Source organism: Elgaria multicarinata, chromosome 8 (assembly GCF_023053635.1).
Source record: "Elgaria multicarinata webbii isolate HBS135686 ecotype San Diego chromosome 8, rElgMul1.1.pri, whole genome shotgun sequence".
In the NCBI taxonomy this organism is placed as follows: Eukaryota; Metazoa; Chordata; class Lepidosauria; order Squamata; family Anguidae; genus Elgaria; species Elgaria multicarinata.
Window position 1 is genome coordinate 22,429,863 of NC_086178.1, and position 24,108 is coordinate 22,453,970.

Sequence of the window (24,108 nt, forward strand, 5' to 3'; positions counted from 1 at the left end):
CCTAATTAAATATATATCAAGGGGAAGATTAATGATCTGATGGGCTCTTAAGACAAAACAATTATTCGAATGTTTGTATAAATAGACCCCCCCCAGTTTACATCCCTTATTCCGAGCCGAAATATATGGCTTTGATGAAGTAAGTCCTATTGATTTAAATGGACCCCCACCCCGACTTTAACATTCCGGTGTATATTATAGTGAACCATCCTATAATTACTGTATCACAGTCCGATCCTATAGACACGCTCACGTGTAAGTTAGCCCCCTCCCCGGATTCACTGGGACTCAATCCCAAGTAAAGTTAGAGGATTGCGGCTGTGCAGCTCGATCCAAAGCATGTTTACTCGGAAGTAAGTCTTACTGAATTTAATGGGACTTACTCCCTTGTAAGTGTCCTTAGTTCTGTGTTATATTATTAATAGCATATTTCTCCTCCTCCACTCTTTTTAAAGATCGGTCTGAAGATTAACCTTTGGGCCCTAAACACCGCAGATTTGGGCTAAAATTCTATTTACGCACTTATTTAGGAGAAAATCCTCACTGAATTACACATGAACGGGATACGGCTGTCCTAAGTTCAATTCCATCCACTGAAAGCTCTAAGTGAAGTTAAGGGGGCTTACGTTCAAGTAAATGAGCTTAGGATCGGGGCCGAAGTGTGTTCAGAATTGGGACTCGAGGCAAGGCATGCAACGCCACCGAAAACCCGCGATGAAAAAACGGGAGAGGGACTACTCTAGAGTAAAGGAGCAGAGGATCGCAGTTCAAAATGTTCTTTAAAGTGATAGCGCCCGCTATTCAACCCATTTTCTTAGGTGGGAGAGGTGGGGGGAAAGCCCGTTGGAATCAATAGGGCTTCTCTGGAGTAAGTGTGTGACCGCTCACACCACATGGTGAGACTGCATTGTGCCTTCTACAAACACGAACAACAACGTGCCAATTTCAGGGAGTTGTGAAGGGGCACCTCGCTCTACAGTGGAAGGCCTAGAGGGACAATCAAGAATTATAAATAATATTTATTCTCCCTCTCCCCTCCGCCCCTAGATGTGTAGGGATCAGAAGGAAGCGGTTTTGCTATTATACACACAGCACCCCCCACAATCTCCTCCCTCTGTCTCTCGGGGAGGAGGAGCGGGGGTGGATGGGTGGGAAATGGGTCTCTCAAACCCCACTGCTCCTAGAGGAAACTCGGGGTTCTGTCCATCGGACCCCTTGAGGGCTGAAATCTTCAAGCGCAGATAGAGACGGAAGAATCAACCCCTCCCAACATAACCACCCCCCAAACCAACCAAAAAACAGGCGCGGACGTCGTGTTGGACCATGGAGGCTTACTTCCGAGTAAACGTACCTAGGATCGGACCGCAAAAGAATGATTTGCTGATGAAAAGGGAGGGTGTGGGTCAGATGGGGAGGGGGGGAAGGGAAGGGAAGGGACCCCCCAGTATTCACAATCAATCAATAATTAATAAATTGCACATAATACGATCAGTTCAAAAGCGCGCGTCTAAAGCGCTCATGTCTATTTCAACGTTGGTTGTTTTGTCTCCTAAATTTCCTTGAAGGCGCGGAGCTGAAGCAGAGAGATCGCTCTTTCCTGCAATCTTCTGTCCAGATCCCCAAATCCAAAAGTGAAAGATCGCTCCAAACTTTTTTTCTTTTGGCGGCGACCGGGAGATGTTGAAGCGGGGGGGGGGGGTGAGAGAGAGAGCGAGAGAGCGAGAGCGAGAGAGAGAGAGCGAAGGGGGGGGGGTGTTTGAGAGAAGCCGCCCATGCGCATGTGCGAAGGTGTCCAAACTGACAATGCTGGAGAGATAGCGAGCTTTGGGGTTGAGAGAAAGAGTGTGAGTGAGAAAGAGAGTGAGAGAGAGAGAGACAGAAAGAAAAGAGTGGGGGAGGAAAAATAAAGGAGGAAAAGAGACAGAGAGAGGGAAAAGCCCGTCCATTGATTTCCACCCCCCCTCCCAGATCCCCCCCAACACCGTCCAAGCAACATCCGCAGGACTGGCAGCAATGAGATCCAAAGCCAGAGCGAGGAAACTAGCCACAAGTAGGTGCATATTCAATCGCTCTTTCTATTGGCTTCCTCTCTCCCCTTCTCTGCCATGATGTGACTCAGGCGGGCTGAGGCGTCCGGGGTTTGTGGGGTACGTGGGATGGATGGATGGATGGGGGGATCCCCCCTGCTCTGGGCGAGGGGCACCCCCCCCACCGTCCCCAAACCTCCTCCCCTCCCCTCTTCGCAACCCACCCCGCGGCGAAAGGATTGTGCTGCTCCTCCGATCCGGGCTGCTTTGCTCCTTTCCATCCACCTCGCGGCGTCTGCGGCGTCAAGAGGGGTTTTGGTTGCCGGGGAGCAGAGCTGGGTGGTGGCGATGCGTGATTACTACGATTTTTGTCTCGAAGGGGGAAGTTCCAGGCTCGGCTTGGCTTGGCTGTGCCCGGCGCTGTTTGTTTGTTTGTCTGCCGGGGTGGCGGCGGCGGCGGCGCGAGAGGGAGAGAGAGAGAGAGAGAGGGAGACAGAAGGGGGGGGGGTTTGAGGAGAATCGCTTGTGAACTTCAGCCGAGGCGGCGAAAGAGTTGAGCAAAAGTTCAGTGCCGAAGAGCGCCGCAAGTTGCTCGGGCAGGGAGGGAGGGAGGGAGGGAAGGAGGAGGGGGTTAGCGAGGCTGCACGGACGCAGCCTGCCCCTAGTGGGCGCTGTTGGCTCCTTTAAAAAAAAAAAGGTGGGGAAAGCGAGTGCAGCGGCCGGGAGAGGCCGCAAAACAGGAGAGTTGTCGGGGACAACCTGCAGAGAAGGAGCTCCAGCGAGTGCTTTGTTAGGGGCAGGTTGTGCGGAGGGAGGGAGAGGATGATGAGGGAGGGAAGGAAGGAGGGGGAAAGAATGAGAGGAAATCGAGGCGCAGGAAGGTTGCACGCAGCTAACCCTGGCAAGCAGCGAACTCCCCGGGGAAACTTACGCAGGTCTCCAATCGCACTTGATGCTTTCTTTCTCCGCCGGGTTTGCCCGTTTCAGGCAGCGCGCACCCAAGGGCGAGATCGAGCCGGTTTGGGGATCCAGGCTTGGGGTAACTTTCTGGGCTCGAAAGACAGACACCCCCCCCCACACGTGTCAAAGGCCAAGGAGCTTCGCACGTCTGTCTCTCTGTGCGCGTGTTTGTCCTCCCCGGCCCCTTGCACACTTGTCTCCAGTTCCTGTGGCACGTGCAAAAGGAGCCACAACATCAGTACACGCTTAGGCTGAAGTGGGTGCTTGTAAAAGTGAAGCCAGAATCGACGAGTCCTTTTTCTGCCCACCCTCAAGTTCTGGCAGACTTGCCCCCCCCCTCCGCCCTTTAATTTTATTTTAAAGTGTGTATATGGGGGCGGGCGGGCGGAGGGAGGATGGAAATGTTCGAACTATAGAAGAAAAGAAAGGAGTAGACAAAACAGCGATCTCGATTTCTCTTGCCCTAGATGTTATTTAATAATAATAGTAATAATAATAAAAAAAAGCAGGGCGCGGGAAAGAGAAAGTTTCGTGGTGGAAGGGAATTGAAAAAGTTTCCTTCACTTTCTGCTTTCGGCGTCCTCAACTTGAGAGCGAAAAGGCTGTCATGGGCCTGCCTGGGGAGATCTTCTGCAGTCCCCTACCCCCCCCCCCAACCGTTCGCCTTGTGTTTGTGTGTTTGTTTTACACACAATTAAAAGAATACAATGCTCGGAGGAGTTGCAGCTCGCCCTGGTCAGTTTCAACTTGAGCTTGAAGCAACGGCTGACTTGAGCCCGAGGTGTGTTTGAAGGGCAGGAGGCGATTGGGCCGCGTTTTGCTGCGGGCTCTTCCGAGTCAGACACGCGCTGAGCTCTTGTCAAGTCCACGCGTTGTTCCGTGCAGTTTCCCCCACTGACCCAGGCGATCTTCGAACCAGAATCCCGCCTGTCATTACGCGCCGATCAAAATGCATTTCTGCGTGCGTGTGCGTGCGTGTGCGCGTGTTTTCACAGCCGATCCCCTACGCACAATTTACTGAAGAGTAAACTTACAGTGGAAACTTGTATACAAAATGTACTTAGGGCTGTTCTCCAATACTCTGCCTTTAGGGTCCTAATGAACACAGTGGGATTTACTTCCTTGCTAACGTGCATGGCAGGATCGGGCCGCACGACTGCAGCCCTACTGTTATTTCTGGGTTTGCCTCTTTCTCTTTGCAGGAGATCATTGTTTTTTTTGTTTTTTGTTTTGTGTATGTGTGTTTTAACTGTAAGTTATAGTATTACACCCTATTTTCGAGTCCCTTTTCCAAAAGAGCTGATCTCTTGTCCCCTACCCACATCCCCTCTAAACCCTGGACAAGCACTCTTTTTTTCTTTTCTTTTTTTAAAAAAAAAACCCTTCAAGCGATCCTTAGTTCGGTTTCCAGTTGGCAACGGGATGGAGGAGAAAAAGGGAGGGTGGTGGCGGCAGGAGAGAAAGTGTTGCATAAGTTGCGTGACATTTTAAAAAGCGCGATTATTTGCTTGTTGGGGGGGAATTAAGGAGGGGGGAAGAGGTAGGAGGGAGAAAGGAGGGAGGCGTAAGATCTCATTGGATTATTGTCTAATTTTCTGTGAAACAGACCACCCCCTCTTCTTCCTCCTCCTAGCCTGCGTTTGATTAGCTGATTTTGATTGCCCCTAAAGCAGATGTATCCAGTCGACACAATTTGAAAACAGACCCGTTATTCATTACCAAAAGGAGAGAGAGTTGGAGATGCGCCCTTCGCTTGCTTAAGATTTCTTATCGAAAGGCGGTGTGTTACGTCCAGTAGCAAAAACCTGCGGACCGCTCATTCCTGGCGTGAGCCGTCGCTGATGCTTTTTGTAGCAGCTCATCTGTCTGTCTGTCTGTCCATCCGCCCGTCTGTCTATCTCGCACAGAAAAAAGAAAAAAAAGAGGCGACCCAGAGCATTCACAAAACTTTCTGACGTGCTTTGAGAGTTATAATGGGTGCAAGATACATAACATACACAGTGAGTCCCGTGGCCTGTCTTTCGCAACCCTCAGGTTGCAAAGAAGACGAGCACCGTCAAAAATATATATTCCCCAACGTTTTTCAAACGCTGTTTGCTTTCTCCTTCGACCACTGTGTCAATTTCCTCGGTGGCTCCCCTAGAATTAGATCACTGATTAAAGAAAAGAAAAAGAAAAGAGGAAAATGCTGTTTTTTCTGCGTTGGGAAATGTAGCTGGGATATTGTGCAGGCTTACATGCGAGTAAGTCTCCTTGAAAACGGTGAAAGTTGCATTCAAGTAAACAGGCTGTTTGTGCCCAAATTCATTCAAGTCTGGTCTGTTGCTAAACAAAGCGAAACACTTAAAGGCTGAAACGCTAACTTTCCCGGGAGTAAGTCCCATTAGACTCTGCGGGACTTACTTCTGAGAACGTATAAGACTGTCAAATATTTTGTTCCTAGAGAGGAATGCAAGTTTAAATTAGGTGATCGGATTTTAGCAGAAGCCACGTGGATAATGGAAGCTATTCGCTATTCCTTAGTTTATTTATTTTTAAGAAGTAAAATCAAAGCAGCCAAGTCGGAGACGGGCGGATTATTTTAAACCAGAATTTTAATTTACTGAAAACTGAAGGCAATATTGAGATTGTAACCATCCAAAAAGTATATTAAATAAATGACACTTGCCCATAATCCAGAGAAAGACGAAGAGGACGTTTAAGGTTGCAAATGCACCCTTACCTGAGAGCAAGCATCACTGAATACAATGGGGTTACTTTAGAGTAAATACAAATTACCCTGGCTGCCAGGTGCAATCCTCAGCAAAGGACTATGTGACTATGTCGGAACCACAGTGAGGAGTCCCATTGATTTCAACGCGGAGAGTTCAGCACGTGCTAAAATTTATCCCACTGAAATCGGGGGCTGGGGGAGTGGATATTCAATCAAAGCGAAACTCTCTGTCTTGGGTTTTAGCTTGCACCTGAGGACCAACTGGAATTTGCTCGCTTCCTTGGGCCCCAAGGGATGCTCAGCTTCACCGAACTCCTCCGCTGCTCCCCCCCTCCACCCCAACCCCCTCCTCTCTCACTAGAGGTGGGGCGGGAGACATTCCCCAGAATCCTGCTCCGTATAAAGTTAGACAAGGCGTCCAGAGCAAACCCGCTGGTAGCAGTTAAGAGCCATCCAATAGCCTCATAAAAGAGGCAGAAAGGCGATCAGATTAGACGATCACACACCCCCACGCCGTGTCTTAGGAAAGGGGCTACTTGTCACTTTTACACTTTGTTGCCACGAAAAAAAAGAGGCAAGAAAAGCCCCCCCCCCCCAAAAAAAAACAAGGAAAAAAAAAACCCAAGGAAGTGGAGCAAGCCATGCTGAATCCAAAACTCTCCTAGCATTTGGGAGAATGAACTTAACGCGTTGCTAAGTTTAAACGGGCTTGTCCTGTGCTTGTAAATTGCGTGAGTGTTTTCTATTCCGTTCTTTTTCTTTTTCTTTTAAGGCCAAAGGGGAAAAAAATCCTCTTGATTGAAAACCAGAAAAGAGCGGCAGACTTTATTTACCCGTTTAGTTGGGATTCCTTTCGTCCTATTGTAGGGTGGGTTTTTTTTAAGTGGTGGGGGCTCCGGGCCCTAAATAGGAAGTGTCCTATGCTTGCCCAAATACCCGGGTGGTTTTCTTTTCTTTCTTTCATGTTTTTTAAAGCAACGCTGCTTATTAGCCACTGTTTTACCACTGGATTATTATTATTATTATTATTATTATTATTATTATTATTATTATTATTATTATTATTTTAAAAAATTGCATTTGCTACTATCCGTGAAGAAACAACCTCCTTTTTAAAACGATAAATTAGAAATAAAATTAATTCAAAGCAGCAACAATAAAATAATCCAACGTTGCTGTTGATTTTTGCCCCTCGAAAAGTAGGTTAAGAAAAGGTCGCTTTCAATGTGGAACCGGGGCGTGGAAGAAAGACCGGGCAAAGCCAAAGGCGGGGCGGGCGGAGGGAAGAGACCGGCTTCCGTCGTCGTCGTCTTCTTCGAACAGAGATGGAGGACTCGGTCCCTAGTCAATATCGCATCCCGCCTTGTCAATATCACGCTGCTTAGCAAAAAAGCCAAATGCTCGAGTCAATATGCGTCTACAGCGTGGAGATTTCGCGCATGAGACGCACCATTGTGATACTTCGACTAGCCGTCCTGTAGTTGACACGGGAGGGTGGGGGGAGGTGGTTGAATGTGCAAGCTGTCGCGCTGCAGAGTCGCTTGGTTGGATGGGTTTCTTCTTCCTGGCTGCTTCTTATTCCTGCCTCTCCCTTCTAGAACACCTACGCTGCTGAGCTCTCTCCTCAAAAGCCGACTTTTAGCTTTTGAGGAGAGAGCCAGGGGAACAACTCTTTCACTTAACTCCTTAGTTCTCTTTCATAACCAGAGGAAAGGAAAATAATATTGGTCGATGCTCAGTCTTGTCTTCTCCATTTGCTTCCTTTTTCTGCAATCTAAAATTGTTATATCTTATTATAAGAACACAAGAAGGGCCATGCTGGATCAGACCAGGGATCCATTTAGTCCGCCACTCTGTTCACACAGTGGCCAACCAGCCATCGACCAGGGATGAACAAGCAGGACACGGTGCAACAGCACCCTCCCACCCATGTTCCCCAGCAACTGGCGCACACAGGCTTACTGCCTCGGATACTGGAAGTAGCACATAGCCATCAGGGCTAGTAGCCCTTGATAGCCTTCTCCTCCAGGAATTTATCCAACCAGAAGTACTTCCTTTTATTTGTCCTGAATCTCCCATCAATCAGCTTCCTACCTTCCTATTATTAGGGTACAATCCTACCCATGTTTAGACAGAAAAAAACTCCTGCAACTTCCAGTATCCCTCAGCAAAGGGAATGCTGGGAATTGTAGGAGTTTTTCCTGTCTCAACATGTGTAGGATTGCACCCTAAGCACTGTTTCCTTTTATTTTCAATTAAAGTGTTTAAAGACTGGCAAAGGAATAAACTCCTCTCCACTTTTAATTGCAGGTGGGGTGTGAACCTGTTACCTGCATTAGATCATGTTCTGATGTTCCATTTTAATTAATCTGGAATAACTATTTCCCCCAATTGCATTCATGCAGCAGCCATAGTAACCACGTAAGCACGCATTGAAAAGATGTGTGTGTATGTGTCCATATTTTTCAGCTGCTCTTATTAGAAGTATGGCAGGGTGGTGCAGGCCTGTTATAGAAAAATTTATCTTCGTTTAGTAATCTTGAGTTAATTGCTGATTAATTATGTTGATGATTGTGGGTGAGGGCTTAACGGACTATGAGTGGTAGTTATTCCTATTAAACATGTCGGTGATCTTATGTATGCAAGAACTGACTGTCTTCAACCCGTCTTTGTAGGAAGAGTAAACCAGACGTGCAATCACTTCCTGACTCTAGGGCCCTAAAATAAGTGACAGAAGAGAAGCCCTAAAAGTGAGAGAAAGTGAAACTTCTTAAATGAAAGGAACCAAGCAGTAAGGCCTTCCTATACATTAGCCTCCTCCAACCTGGTGCCATTCAGATGTGTTGGACTACAACTCCCATCACTCCTCAGCCAGCTCAGTCTGGAGTTGACAGGAGTTGTTACCCCACGCCAGTGGAGGCTGCAGGCTCTGAATTCAGTGGGGCAGAGAATCCACTCCAGACTTCAGTCAGAACTCAAAAAGAGCTATCCAAGGTGCTGAACCTCCCCAAAATGGATCCAGCACCTTGGATAGCTCCTTTGGAGTTCTGACCGAAGCCCAGGGTGGATTCACAGATCCACTGAAATTAGAGCCACCAGCCTCCACTGCCCAATGCATCTGGAAGACAGCAGGTTGGAGGAGGCTGCTATAAATAATGAAATTGAGAGATACTTTATAGATTGTCCTGAGCCACTATGCGAGATAAAGGCTGGTTGTGCTTTAAGAAAATCCCCAAACCTGGGTTTGCAGGCTTTATGTGGCAGCTGCTGCTGAAAACAGAGGCCCCTGCATGATTAGGGGCTATATTAATGACCCATTCAGTGCATCACAGACACGAGGGGAAAGCATAGCTTGGTCTGAGTTCCAGCCGTGACAGCTCATGATGAGGTGGTCATGAGCATCCCTAGGCATGTGGTGAATTTGTCTTTTGATCTGCCACTGCAACCCATTAAAAAAAATGCTTAGCAATGGCATGTTAAAAGCAAAAGCTTGTGTGGTTGATAGTTGCACATGATGCTCTTGCTATATTCTGGAAGTTAGCATGGGCTAGACCAGCATGGAGCCCAACATGGCACCTTTCAGATGTGTTAGACTGCAATTCCCATCATTCCCAGCCAATGACTATGCTGCCTGGGAATCATGAGAGTTGTGTCCAGCACATCTGGAAGGTGCCGGATTGGGGGAGCCTGGGCTTGACTTTCCCTCTAACTGGCATGCAGTATAACAGTTGCATGGGAAGGTCCCTTAGGTTAGCAAACATCACAATGGCTGCAACATTTGCAAGAAAATCTAGGTGAACGTGGAACCTCAGCAAGAATCAGGGATTTGCATGATGAGGGACAGTTTTAAATAAGTCAATGCAAATCTGGGGTATTATGGAGAGAGATGGTCCAGGGCTTCTCAAACACGCTTTGGAAGAGAAGAAAGGGTGGGGTGGAGGCAGACCAGCTCTGGTTGGACTTTGGGGAATGGCTGAGAGGGAAGAGGAGGAATCCTTAGTAAAGGAAAAGCAGAGAGAGAGAGAGGGGAGGGAGGATGAATGAATACAATGAAGGGCCACAAGAGATTATTAGAATGGCTTGGAGTAAATGCACGAACAGAATAATAACATTGCAGGTAGAAATGCAATTTACAGACAGGAATGCAACCAGAATGGCAGAAGATGACTTCTAGTGCAATTCTGGATCGGGAACGTCAAAGACGGTTTCATGGTACAAATGTTGCTCCATGTCACCAGGGGCCCATATTTCTTCTGCATTAGTATGAAATTAGATTGGTTTGGATGATATAGAACATGTGTGGGAAAGCTTGGTCCAAGGGCCTCATGTGGCCCTCGGTCTAATTTCATGCAGCCCTCAGCATCCTCTGGCTCTCCAGACACTGTGGCCCACTCTGGATCACTAGACCTCTCCTTGGGAGGTCCCATGCATGTACGGGTGTGGTAGAGCAAGGATGGGGCAGCATACAGAGGAAAAGAGCTAGGCCACCTTGCAATATTGCAAACTCTACCTACTTTGGGCTTTGGCTCCACCCACCATCAGCTGCAGCCCCCGTGGACTTTTCCCGTGGGGTCAACAGACTTTCATAGGAAAAAGGTTCCCCATCCCCAGGAGAGGGGATCTGAGATAGTCACGAAATCACTCACCAAAGAACTGTGAGCTGGATTTTGGCATTTGTTTTCGGTATGTGAGCAGCACAGGTCACTGAAGGCTGATTTCTACAACACTTTAAAATGCATTTAGTTGACCTTTCCCTGGATTTATGTGTTTGGACCTAGTCTTGCAAATGGTTCATCGTGTGTTCAAGTCAGTGGTGGCTGGTGGCTCCAATGTCAGTGGGGGTAATGAATCCACTCTGGGTTTCAGCCAGAACTCCAAAGTTGCTATCCACGCACCTTGGAAAGCTCCTTTAGAATTCTGATTAGTTCTGACTGAAACCTGGAATGGATTCACCGCCCCACTGACATTGGAACCGCCAACCTCCACGGGTTAAAGTTGCATCTTGACACGTGCAAGATCAGTGTGTGCGAATTCAGGGAAGCCATTTCAAGGGTGGGTGGGAGCGACAAGATTTACAGCAAGATTCAAAGGCATGCTGTTGGAGACATTCAACAGAAAATTGAAAAATGAAAGTAAATGTGCTTGAAGAGCATTTGTGGCTACTTTTTAAAATACTTGATAACATTGGAAGCTGTCTTATACGGAGTCAGGCCACTGGTACAACGAGTTCAGTATTTTCTGCACCAGGAGTAGGGAACCTTGGGCTTGGGGCGGGGGCAAATCCAGGTGATCTGGGGGCCAAATCCAGGCATCCCAGGATTCCCTGCATGGCTCCACCTCCTTTCCCCAACCACTGAGCACTGGGTGGTTTTCTGGCTTTTGTGCAGTTTTTGAATGGCCTCTTCTAAGGCTCAGTTGCTGGCAGTAAGAGCTTTAAGATAAAATATGCTGGTAATTTGGGCCCCACCCCGTGTTTACTTCAGCCACACCCACCACTGGAAGGTGGCCCCAAAGAGCTACTCCCAAATGGACAAAAGAGGTCCAACACTCCTGGCCTACATCACTGACAAGCAATGTCTCTCCCAGGTCTCAGACAGGTGTCTTTCCCAGTTGAACCTGGAGATGCCAAAGTCTGAACCTTTTGTACACACAGCAGATGTTCTACCATCGAGCTATGACCCCCCTTGATGACAGGAAAGAAGTTGGCAAAGGTGATCCTAATTTTAGGCAGAGCAAAACAAGTGTTCCATGGAAGCTCAGTCCAGAATTCAGAGCGTTTTCTCAACCTTTGTTCATTTCTGGATAACCCTAGAAACACATAAACACCTTTCCACTGAATTGTGAAAAAGATTAACACCAAGAGCTTTGCAAAAATGTGAATGGTTTATTTATTTATTTATTACATTTCTATACCGCCCAATAGCTGGAGCTCTCTGGGCGGTTCACAAAAATTTATATGTATCATTATTATTATTATTATTATTATTATTATTATTATTATTATTTCTTACCTGCTTCTTCCTTTGGATCGAGGCAGGGAACAATATTAGTACAACAATACAATGTAAATCAAATACAGAAAATTAATTAAAAGAGCATATAAAACCAATACAATATAAAAAAAGAAATCAAGACAACTTAAAGTACTTGGTTTAAAATTCATCTGGGTAGGCCTGCCGGAGGAGGCTGTGCATATATTAGGGATGGATAAATCTGTCCGTTTCAGTTTCTCATTTTTTCCAGACTTAAGTTTGGTTCATCTTGAACTTTGAGAACTTTTCCAACTTTAAGTCTGGTTCATCCTAAACTCTGAGGTGTTTTTTTTTTTAATTATGGCCACATTTCTGCAAGCTATTTTCTTAGTATAATCCATTTTTTAAAAAAACACATAGACATTTCTGTGCACATATTTTGACCGGAGAACTCCATTGCAAAATTTGGAGTACTGATACTGCAGTAAGGATAACTGAGTTTTGATTCCATAGAGGTTCAAAGGTGCGAAATGAGGAAAGTTTGCATTAAGATATGAGCTAAATTAATTTCGCCACTATGCCTGGCATACATGGATCGCAAGGATTTTTTTTCTGTGTGTCTATATTTTATACACATATACATTCAAAAGAGAGAGGGGGTGGAGAGAGACTGGTATTGCTTGTATTTTTCAATACCATCTGACTTTCATGAGTCATTTATTCCAAATACCCTTATATGTGTGCAATACTGTTGCTCAATAAAGTATATACAATACAGATGTGTATTTCATGACCAACTAGCTTGCTATATATTGCATAGTAACTCTGCTAAATGTAGTATATACAATACTGATGCCATAACATCTGCCAGGAGGAAAGACCTCCCAGGGGTGTTAAAAGGTTCAGTTTCCGTGGGAGAAGAGTGTCATGGGATGGCAGTACTTTTGTTGTATCTGTTCATTTACAAAGATACAGGTAGATAAGATGGGAAGCAATGCAGATTGCGTTCATCTTATAGCAAGATCTGTCTGTCAAAAGCTACAGTCAACTGCTGCAGCTCCTCTGGGATGCTCTCTTTTTTTATTACATTCAAAATGTTTCTCCCTCCCTGGGATATAGGAGTGTAACCCCTATTTCAACTCCCACTTAGGCAAGTGAGTCTGATATCCATACCTGGCCTTGACTACTCATTAATTAGCACTCAGTACGAATGGCCAAACCATGGCATAATCTACACCTACAGGGATGATTGGGATGGTTCCTAGCATCTGCGATTGGTGTTCATGGGGCACGTACCACAGATGTTTCCCACAATTAAAGGAGAGCTGTTGCAGGAGCATGTGTGCCCTGTTATGGAGGTTCTGAATGTGTGTTGGCCAAAGTGGGCAGGACTAGGCAGATGGCTACAAGGCATGGAATTATTTTTTTTTAATAACTCCTGAGAGATGTGCGCCAGTGCAGACACGCAGCAGCACAAGGGGGATAGGTACTGTGTTGAAAATGCACTCCTGTGCAGAGATATTTTGTTTTTTAAAAATTACTCAGCGATGAAACACGCTGATGCCCATGCCCCTTACAATGGGTTGGTGTTCGTTGAGCCAGGAGCTCACGCTGAATAGTGACAGCTTTGCAAAGGGAGGGGGGAGCACACCAGCCATGGACTTTGGGATTGTAGCGGGAGAGCCGGAAAAAAGTGACAAAAGCACTCAGCGATATTCCTGAAGGGTTGACCCGAGATCACTATGGGAGGAGCTGTGCGTCATGTGGTCCAGTAGGGACGACTTCGATATTATCCTAGAATAAATGGCTGCTGTCGGCAAGGTCCATGCTAAAATAAACTAAAGCTAAAAGCAGGCTTTGACTAGGAGGAGAGCATGGTTGCTATGTATTTCAGATGTTATGCTGTATACAACACATCAGTGTATATACTGTATACACCAGAACAGAAAAGACAAGAAAAAACACAGCAGAAAAGCCAGAAAAGAGAAGCAAAATACAGCAGAAAAACCAGGATTGTTAACTCCAGTGTTCATTTTCAGTATGTTACTATCCGAATGGGGCCATCCTTTACAGAAGGCAGTTGAGGTAGTAATTCTCTCAAAACACACACCTGTGTTTCAGATCATGTGTGAATATTGCTCAGGAATGCATGTATCTTGGCCAGCTGACCCGTTCTACACACCAAGTGGCTCTTAGAAACAATGAAATGGCCCAGTGTTCTTCTTATTTGTGTCCAAAGCATAAAGCCCCTTTGTTTACAGCGTATTTATATTTCGGGATAGAGCAGTAGCTCAGTGGTAGCACCTATGTTTTGCATGCAGAAGGTTCCAGGTCCCGTCTCTGGCATTTCCAGGTAGGGCTGGAAAGACACCTGTCTGAAGCTCTGGAGAGCTGCTGCCAGTCAGTGCAGACTAGGGGTGGGGAACTTCTTCCAGCCAAAGAGCTGAATTCAATTTCGGAGAAGCTCTTGGGGGGCGGGGCAGGGAAGGGTTCATTCCAGTGGTGGGCAGAGTGAAAGGGGGAGGAGCCAAAAGCAAAAGGGGGTGGGAGTAAAATACAAAACAATAGCAATATTGTAGCTACCCCTGGTGTAGGCAATATGGAACTGCATCAGGCATGGGCAGCCTTTTCTCTGTCAAGGGTCGCCTTCCCTTGTGGGTAATCTGTCAGGGGCCACATGGCAGCAGTGGGTTGTGCCAAAGCCAGCAGTGGGCACTACCAAAAGTGGTTGGGCCACGCCTTTCCTTTTTCTCTGTCATCCTCTTCTCTCGCTCTTTTTGCCTCTCTCTCCCTCTTCCAAGGAAGGGATGGCTCATTCTTGCCAGAGGTCTGAGCGGATTGCTTGGAGAGGGATTGTGAAATTAGGCTGAGGGGTGCATGCAGCCTGAGGGCCACAGGTTGCTCACACCTGAGCTAGCTAGACTGATGGCTAGTGGTGGCTGATGGCTCCAATGTCAGTGGGGTGCTAAATCCGCTCCGCATTTCAGTCAGAATTCTTGGGGAGATGTCCGAGGTCCAAAGCTTGCACTGCCAATGGCCTGACTCGTTATAAGGAGAGTTCCCTATTATCCTTCCCCCAAGATTCCCTTGCAGGCCTCAGCTGCCTACTGCCAGCACTTTCATAGACTTGGAAGTTGCTCTTCTACAAACCTTTGAGGAAGAATGACCTGTAAAGTGAAGCAAGAAAGGAAGACCCGGGGATGGGTCTTCCTCTGAAGCTATCTGCAGATGAAAAATGGCCACCTTGTAAATGGACGCTGTTTACACGGGGGTAGGCAGAGCTGCAGAAATGTTTCTACAAAAGGGAAGGAACTGTTTACACAGCCCTTTGAAAAGTGTGACATATTGCTCCAGTTCCAGCACTAAAAAGCTAAACACTCTTACAGGCCTTTGAAGTTCTCTGGCTGAGGCAACGGGGTTGGACTCCAATTCAGATATCGCTTGTGGGTATAACTAATGACTTTAAAAAAACCCACAACCTATTTCCCAGTAGTGGGAGGGGAGAAGGCCCCTGGTCCCTCGTTCATTGGCTGTCTCCCTCGAGAGACGGATGGTTGGCTCCTGGCCAGTTCTGCACAATGTCCACACTGAATATTTGAATTCCCAGACTCTATTTAACAAGTTTCTAAATAAATAAACTCATTGTCTGTCTGCGTTTAAAATTATTTCACCTCTTTCCTTAAAAACAAAAAGAAAAATAAAAAAGCGTCAGGGTCTGATTATGCTGTTTTTGGTGGTTGGGGTTTCTTTCAGGCGCTTTCTAAATAAACAGAATCACAGAAGATCTCTTGAAGAGATAAATATAAAGTTAAACCCCACCCGTATCTTCATAGGGTAGAAACTGAAGAGAGGGATGGGCTAAGTGTGGCTTTTGCACACATACCATTTGGGCCTGCCCTCAGGGCTGGGATATCTAATCCTAACTAACAACAGAGACAGGTTCACAAAGTCAGTTAAATATTAATCTTTCCCCCTTCTTTAAAGGAGGCCTGTGTGCTTGCCGTTTCTTTAGCACGGGGAGCCTGCAGATCACTTGGCCCTGCTGAATAAGCTTTCATTCTTATTGCCATAAATGGTTATTTGTGTCTGTATTCATCTAGTTATTTTAAACCCAGGGGTTGTCGATATGAATCTGGAATGCTGAGGTTGCTACCAAGGTTGGTACGGTTCAGGGAGAAATTTACCATCATCTCCAAGCTGTGTCTATTTTAATGGGTGCAGTTAAGGCTGCAAAGTTCTGCTCAGTTGTCCCCTAACACGGATCCCTGAAGATGTTTGGAACTACAATGGGATTTCCTGACCATTGGCCATATTGCCTGGGGCTGTTGAGAGCTATAGGCCAAAACATCTGCAAGGACCCAGCTTGATGAAGATTGGTTTAGGGCACAATCCTATGCATGTTTAGAGAGAGAAAAGTCCTACAACTTCCAGCATTCCCCAGCCAGGATGGGTCACACCTTTAGTTGATCAATCAGCTAAGGGTGTGGTTATCTCAATATTATTGAGTTTAGCACTTATAAAAATGCACTCACCACAGTTTAGCACTTATAAAAATGCAGGCAGCAGTTGCCATCTTATAAGAGGCATCTCTCCCTACGCCTCACCTCTCCCACATGAGGAGATGCCTCTTCAGAACCTGCCACCTGCTGGCACTGAATGATAATGCATGCAAGTTATCACCAGAGCAGGCGCCATCTTAGAAGAGGTATCCCACCATGAGTGAAAGGAGAGGGTTTTTTTTTTTTTTAAAGATGTTGTCTACTGTGATTCATGTGCTGGCATTATGATTCACCATTGGCAAATGTCATCTAAATGAGGCATTCCCTATTCCAAAAATTCAGGCATGCAGAAGACAAGCAAGGCAGGAGAGGTGGGATATTCATGCTGGCTGGGAAGGGCACTGACAAATGTTCTGCTTTTACCCCCACTGAGAAATTCAGGGTTGTAGCTCAAGAGAGCAGTGGGGAGGAAGGGTGTGTTATGAATAAGTTAAGGTGTTTTATGAATCACATGCCCTACTTTTCAGAAGACAGTCCTCTGTTTGAAGGCATCTCTGAATGGAAGGGTTGTCTAGTCCAAGTCTAATTTCAAGTAAACACACACACACACACACACACACACACACAAGAAGGGAGGGGGCAGAAGCTGATTGTGGGAGATTCAGTACAGATAAGAGGAAGTACTTAATCAGACAGCACATACTTCAGTCACTTGTACAAAATGTAGAGATGGCCAACAATTTGGATGGCTTTAAAAGTGGATTGGACAAATTAATGGAGGAAAAGTCTATCAGAGTATCCAGGATCAGAGGTAGTCAATCTATTACACTAGTTGCTGGGAAACATGGGTGGGAAGGTGCTTTTGTACTTCAGTTCTGCTTTTGGGTTTCCCACACGCATCTGTTTGGCCACCATGTGAACAGAATGCTGGACAAGATGGGCCTTTGTCTGGTCCAGCAGGGCTCTTATATTCTTATGTTGCCCAGCTGCAGTTCGCACCTGCACAGCAGATGAAGCAGACACACAGGTCACCTAATCATTCTTCTCCACTATGATAAGAGGTCTTGTAATTTTATTTAAATTATAGCTGTTCTTTCTAAATTTGCACCCATACCTATAAATAAGCACCTACATATCTTATGTTAACCGGTGTCCACTTTTCTAGTGGTGCATTTCCTCTTTCTTTCCTTTCCTTTTTGGTGCTGTGTAAGTGTCTTCCCTAACCCCACTGGCCAGAAGGATTTTAGAAGCAGCAAAAGAGCACAGACACGGCACATGCATGTTATTCTTCCTTACTTCATAAAGATAAACTTGGATTCTGTAAATGTGAACGTTTAAAACTTTGGTTGCATAACGACATGGTGGAAATGTTGAAGAACTGTGTCCCCATTATAATACTCTAAAAACTATGGCTGTTACCTGATGAAAGAAAGTTTAGCAGATTAATCAAATTAACTCTAATCAAATAATCAATCAAATCTGAATTAGCTTCCAGCAGACACCATTTCAGAAGAAGCATTCATGTGCAAGACAAATAGGGCAGGAGAGATGCCTCTTCTAAGATGGCACCGGCTGTATGCAATGGTTATAAGTACATTAATTACATGACAATTAAGTTTTAAAAGTGTTGCCTGATTCCATAATCAATTAAAAAGGTTTTTAAAGGAAGTTTTAAATAGATGACTCCATTAAGGGTTTCAGCCTGGCCCAAAACAAAGTATGTATTCTTCCTCAGAATGATTGCATTTGTTCATATGCAAATGTATGGGACTAATTAAAATGCATGCATGCAATTTATTATTTATTTTATTTATTAATGTTACTTATATAACTCTTAATAAAATAAAATCACTTGGAGAGCAATCCTATGGCACAGAGACAGTGTCTGGAGGGTTGGCATAGGATAATTCGGATTCCTGGATCTGAGGTCAGAGACAGCACTCTGACCTTGGAGCTAGGAATCTGAGCCCCCCTCCATCACAGCTGGGGTGAAGAAGAACCACATCAGCTGCCTTTTCAAGCTCACAAAAGCAATCTTGGAGAGGACGCAAAGGAGGCGTTTCTGTGGGCGGGGAGCAGAGGGGACTGGGGAAGCAGGGTATGAGCTATCCCAACCCCTCCCAAACTTCCTTCCCTCCCCCTCTGCAGAGCTCTAGCTAGACAGGCAAAACCGACCATCTATTAAAAATGCAGAGCGGGAGAAGTGCAGAGGCAATGATAACTTTTGTGCTCCTCCCGCTCTGCATAGGATACCTGTCAGCCTCTGAGTTTGCAGGCCAATGGACATCCAGATAGGATTGTGCCCTTAGTGGTTCACATATAAAGATTAAAAAACAGATTTAAATACACTATTAAAAGCAATTCCAACTCTGCTAAGATTTCTTAAATTGTGTGGTATTCTCAGTACCTGCTAGAAAGTACCTTTCTAACAGTTGGCACAAGCCACTAGGAAGTTCATCCGTGAAGTCCTATCAATTGCAAGTTTAGTAACCTACAGTGCAATCCTATGCATTTTTACTCAAAAGTAAGCCATTTGTATTCAATGGGGCTTACAGCCTTGTAAATGTGTTTAGGATTTCACCCCTAAGCTGCAAAAGCACTGGCACGTCCTCCTCCCACGGACTCCCATGGTCGATGTCACCGCTGTTAGAATTGCTGTAATGATACCAGAATCCAAGATAGCTGTCCAGCTCATTGTTCAATACGTTTATGAATTTCCACTTCCAGGCACATCTTGTCAAGGCTTTGTATATATTTCTTTTTAAGACACGAACTAAGAGGTCAGGAGGCTCACTTGTAGTAACAAACTGTTCTTGTCTGTAATAATGTTTCTGGTTGGCACATTTTACATGGGAAAGTTTACCTTTGGGCATGCTGTGAATCTATGCAAGTGGACGGTGCTAGCTTGGCTTCAAAATTCTTTTTCATAAGGAACTGTGCTTTTTAATTTTCTTTTTCCTCAAAATAATAATAATAACAGAGGTTGTGATAGATGGGCCAATAGATGGGCTGCAGAATGCTATTTACAGTGGTCACAACAGAGCTGAGCACCTGCCAAGAGCCCACACCCCAGGAAGTGTCCCCTGGACCTGTTTCTCCTCTTCATCACTGTACCCTGCGTGTTCACCTGGCACAGAGGATGGTGGTGGTGAGAAGGTGGAGCAGTAGACGCCTGGTCACTCACTAGGATCTCAGACTATCAAACAAGGAAGTGGAAGGAAAACAGCTGGAGAGAGGCAGTGTTGGGGTGGAGGGGAACCATGGAGGAAGGAGGGTTCAGCATACCCCCCCAACCCTACTTAATATTAAATTGCCCCATCCACACACTTTATAGGGACTGAACCTTCCCTGCATTAAGGGGCTTGTAGGTGACCTATTCTGGCACACACATCTGCTTCTGCCATTATATTTCATTTTTATCTTATCATCTTGCCCCCCCCACCCCCTTTCTCTCTCACACACACATGTTGAGTGAATACATGGAGGGGATGGCTGGACAGTGTCTCCTGGCTCGCCACTGACACTTGGATGTTCATCATAACATCAAAAAAAAGGGACCCTGCTTTCAGACAAGTGTATTCGTGTAGGATCCCCCCTTTCAGACGTTGTCCTGGACACTTGAATGTCAGGGCAGGGGGCATGGCGGGTGAACCTGGGGGGAAGAGCAATGAGGCATGCGCCTGCTCTTCGAAACATTTGATTGAATTATTTATATTACATGTATATTCCACTTTTCCTCCAAGAAGCCCAAGGTGGTGTACATGACCCCCCCCCTCCTCCTCTCCTCTGCACATAACAACCCTATGAAGTAGGTTAGGCTGAGAGGCCATGGCTAGATGGGGCGATATCCCAGTGATCGGCTCGGGATCATCCCTGTGTGTTCACATGACACACAGGACATCCCGGGAGCAGGGAGGGATGATCCATCCCTTGTCCTGGGATATTGCCCTACCCTTCTAGCCCACTTTTTCCATGGTCTCGGGATGATCCTGAGACCGCAGAACATGTGGCCGGGTGTTGCAGTTTTTCCTGGCTCCTCACGAGTAACCATCGGAGGTGGGGTGGGGTGGAGCGGGATTTTTTTTAAAAAAAAATACTCACATTTTGCGCAGGAGCACTCATGCGCCCCTTCTCCTTTAAGAAAAAAACCAAAATGGTTGACACAACATCCTCTTTTCCCTGGGACGTCGCGCGCCATGTGTAGATGAGGGCAATGATCTCGTGATCATAAAATCGCATGATTGTCGCCCTCAACCCCTGTTGTCTAGCCACGGCCTCAGTGACTGACCCAAAGTCACCCAGTGAGCTTCATGGCCAAGTGGGGACTAGAACCCGCCTCCCAGTCCAATACTGTAACCACTACACCATACTGGCTCTGTGTGTGTTGTGTGTAAAAGACTTAGCAGAACTCAAAGAAATTCTGCACAATGGTAAAATTTGCATGCGAGTTGGAAATTGCATGATCTATACAAGTTGGAGGGTGGCCTTGTGTCCCGCTTTACAGAAGTCAGTCCTCTCTTTGAAGGCATCCACTATTTGAAGGGCAGTCCAGTCCAAGTCTGGTTTAAAGAGAAAGAACCATAAGGAGGGAAAGCCCAGGGGCCTTGAAGTTGGCCACCCACACTTGGTACTTGGATGCAGGAGACACACAGGACGCAGGCCTAATCTACACCAAGCAGGATATTGCACTATGAAAGCAGTATGAAAGCGGTATATAAAAGGCAGGAGCCACACTACTGCTTTACAGAGGTATTGACGTGCACTGACAACTGTTGGGGCCCATTGACACATACCATACACCGCTTTCATGCCACTATATCCTGCTAGGTATGGCTCCTGCCTTTTATATACCACTTTCATAGTGCAGTATCCTGCTTGGTGTAGGTTAGGCCTGAGTCTTCCCTGCAATGATGAGATGTGCTGCATTTCTATTTAAATCAGTGTTTATTTCCAAATTGCACCTACACATTTGCACATGCCAATTTGATGCACATCTGCACCCTCTGTTGGCCTCCTTTTTGTTGATGCATAAGTGGCCAGCCTATGCAGAATCCAGTTTTTCTTGGTGCAGAATTTGGGCTATACTTACCTTGGGGCAGACTGTATTATGGATATGACCATCCTTGCAACTGGATGATCTGGTGCACTGTTTGAGGTGCTCTACATGTCAGATGAGAAAGGCCTTGTTAAGAGTGGTTGTCAACAAGATGGGCTGTAATGGTTACCTTGAATATGGTCTCCATTATGTTCAACAGCATCAACAAAAATCTGGGAATTGTGGGAAAGCATGATGGGTGTCCATCCATCCATCCATCCATCCATCCATCCATCCATCCATCCATCCATCCATCCATCCATCCCAGAATTAGGCAGGCATGTTTTCTGAAGGTCTTTCCATACCTCCAGTATCAGAGACAGTAAGCCTATATAAACCAGTTGCTGGAGAACATAGGCGGGAGGGTAATGTTGCACCCATGTCCTGCTTCTGGGTTCCTGGTTGGCAGTTGGTTGGCTACTGTGTGAACAGAGAGCTGGACTAGTTGTACCCTTGGTCTGATCCAGTATTATGTTCTTATCAGCTCTTAGAGCAGTAAATGTGTCATTCCCAATTTGTTCCATGCAGGAAAGGGACCTTCCTTCAAAGTTCTGCTGGCGTTATATTTACTTAAGGGAATTTCTTTCCCACTTTTTGCTAAAAGAATACAGCTTCCAAAGGAGCTTGACTGTTGAGCAAGAATGGCAACTTTGTTGGGCATATGACACATTTCCCAAGCACACCCTGCTGATGATTCCAATGTCTGTTTTTTTTTTAATTTCATCAATTGATTGACTAAAACAGTGCTCTACATAAAGTGCAAGCATGCCGAATTTTTAATGTGCAAAACAACACTGCATTTCTGGTGGCTGGGGAAAACAGAGGGGAACTTTCAGCTTGGATTGCCCCATCAACTTCCACCAAACCCAAGGGCAGAAGGCAGTTCCTCCACTGTATGTGACAGAAAACAAAAACCATTTTATGGCATTATTTAATTCTGATTTTTTTTTCTTGGAGGAGGGTGTATTTTTTCCACTGAACTGGTTTTCCAAGCTTTAGTGTAAATTCTAAACCTTCTCAATGACTGGAAAACCATGACAAATCATATTTATGATGGGAATAAAACCAACCTTTCATTTTATAGCTTCATAATATAATCTTGCATCCCACAAAACAGCATATCAGTACGATGCAGAATGCCAATTTTTGATTGTAATCGGTTGTAAACCAAAAAGAGGGGGACTTTTGCAAAGTGGTTGTTTTGGGTGAATGAGTCTCCAATTATGCATAACATTTCAACAATATTTAGTTTTTCCACTTTAATTGCAAAGAGGTTGACAGAAGTGGGCAACATTATAATATCTGGTCATTCTGTCTACTATTGATTATTACTTTACTAATGTGCCAAATGTTAAACACGAAACAGTAGAATAAAAAAGTCACTGAACATTTTTTTTGTTTATAAACCATAAACCTAATCCATAGAGTGCAATAATTTATAGGCACATGTTCTACTTTTAGTATGAAAATATTTGGTACAAGATGATGGGAAATGTAAAGCAAATAAATATATAGCATGATTTAGGGCTGTGGGCAATCTTTGCCTGCCAAAAGTCCAAGTTCTTTATCAAAGAAAGACAAATCTTCTGACTAGAATAAATTATTCAAATTAAGCCTCATCATTGCATACATTTATTTAACCTGAACAGTTAATTCAGCTTCTAAGGTTGAGATTTCCAAAGATTTTTTTCGCATTTGTTGGCAATGGAACAGGGGAACGGAAAGCAGAGAAGCACATGGCTGCCACTTGAAGCATGACTAGTCACATATATGAAGTTAGCTTACACGGGGCTTGGTTCACACAACACACTAACCCACACTTAGTGGTTGAGTGTGAGTTGTTGTTGAATGGTGGGTTGTTTGTTGGACCATGGGTTAGCATGTTGTCTGAACCCAGGACATTTTCCGCAGTGTGGCTTCTTAACCACCCTGAACAACTCAACAACAAACCATGAGTTGTAAAGGTGGCTTGTCTGAGAAAAATGAGCCACACTACATGGTTAACAAGCCAATCTGTGGAAAATGTTCTGTGTTCAGACAACCCATGGTTCAATAACTACATTATTTGCAAAGGTTTAAAACTGCACAGCTAACAACATCCCCTTCATTTCCCCACCTTCTCTGTGCTTAGTCTGACTTCCACAGCAGCTCCTTTAATCCCAAATTTTAAAGAAAGTCCCAAACAAAGAGAACTGCAGCTTCAGAAAACATTTTCAAGTCAATTTTGTTTGATACTCCTTCAGGTAAAAACAGATCAAAACCACTAAAATGGTGGCTTAATTTCTCAAGAGAGAGAGAGAGAGAGATGCAATTAAAGGAAATGATAGAAAGTCACTACATCAAGGTGGACCTCCAAAGAGGTTTCAAGTGGGGAAAAAGAAAGTTAATCTCACACGTACATATATGTAAAATTAAAACTTAAAATGATTACATTAAAAAAAGAAAGAAAAGCCAAGCAAAGAATACCCACCCTAGAAGCATTGCAGGTGTCCAAGCCAATTTTTATTTAGATGTGTTGCAAAGGTTCTGTTTTTTCTGGCGATTAATTGTCCTACAGAATGGAAGGTATTCCCTTCCATTCTGTTCCCTGCCTTTTAAGTCCCCCTCTCTCCCACCTCATATCCTTCCCCTATTCTGTCAATTTAATTGAATGCAGTGAAAAGTTAGGATGTGCCAACTTGGCTTTGTAGGGTGAGGTATATCTGCTGGATGTGATACCTTCAGCCAGGGTTGTTGCTAAGCCTGGGCCCATGATTACTCCCAGCCACAAATCTATTCCACAGAACCCTGGGTACCCATTGGTGGCAATGGACTTGTTTTGTTTTTCTGCTTAGATTAATTG

At 45.3% G+C, this 24,108-nt stretch overlaps 1 protein-coding gene across 1 annotated transcript in view; it reads left to right on the forward strand.

Moving 5' to 3' along the window:
* The first annotated feature begins 1,968 nt into the window (after window positions 1-1,968).
* The window catches only part of LOC134402466 (histone-lysine N-methyltransferase MECOM-like), a 284,837-nt gene continuing 262,697 nt past the window's right edge, over window positions 1,969-24,108 (forward strand). The window contains exon 1 of the mRNA XM_063131922.1: window positions 1,969-2,050. Within this exon, the coding sequence (XP_062987992.1) occupies window positions 2,014-2,050 (37 nt within the window). The 5' untranslated portion in view covers window positions 1,969-2,013. The remainder of the gene's footprint in view (window positions 2,051-24,108) is intronic.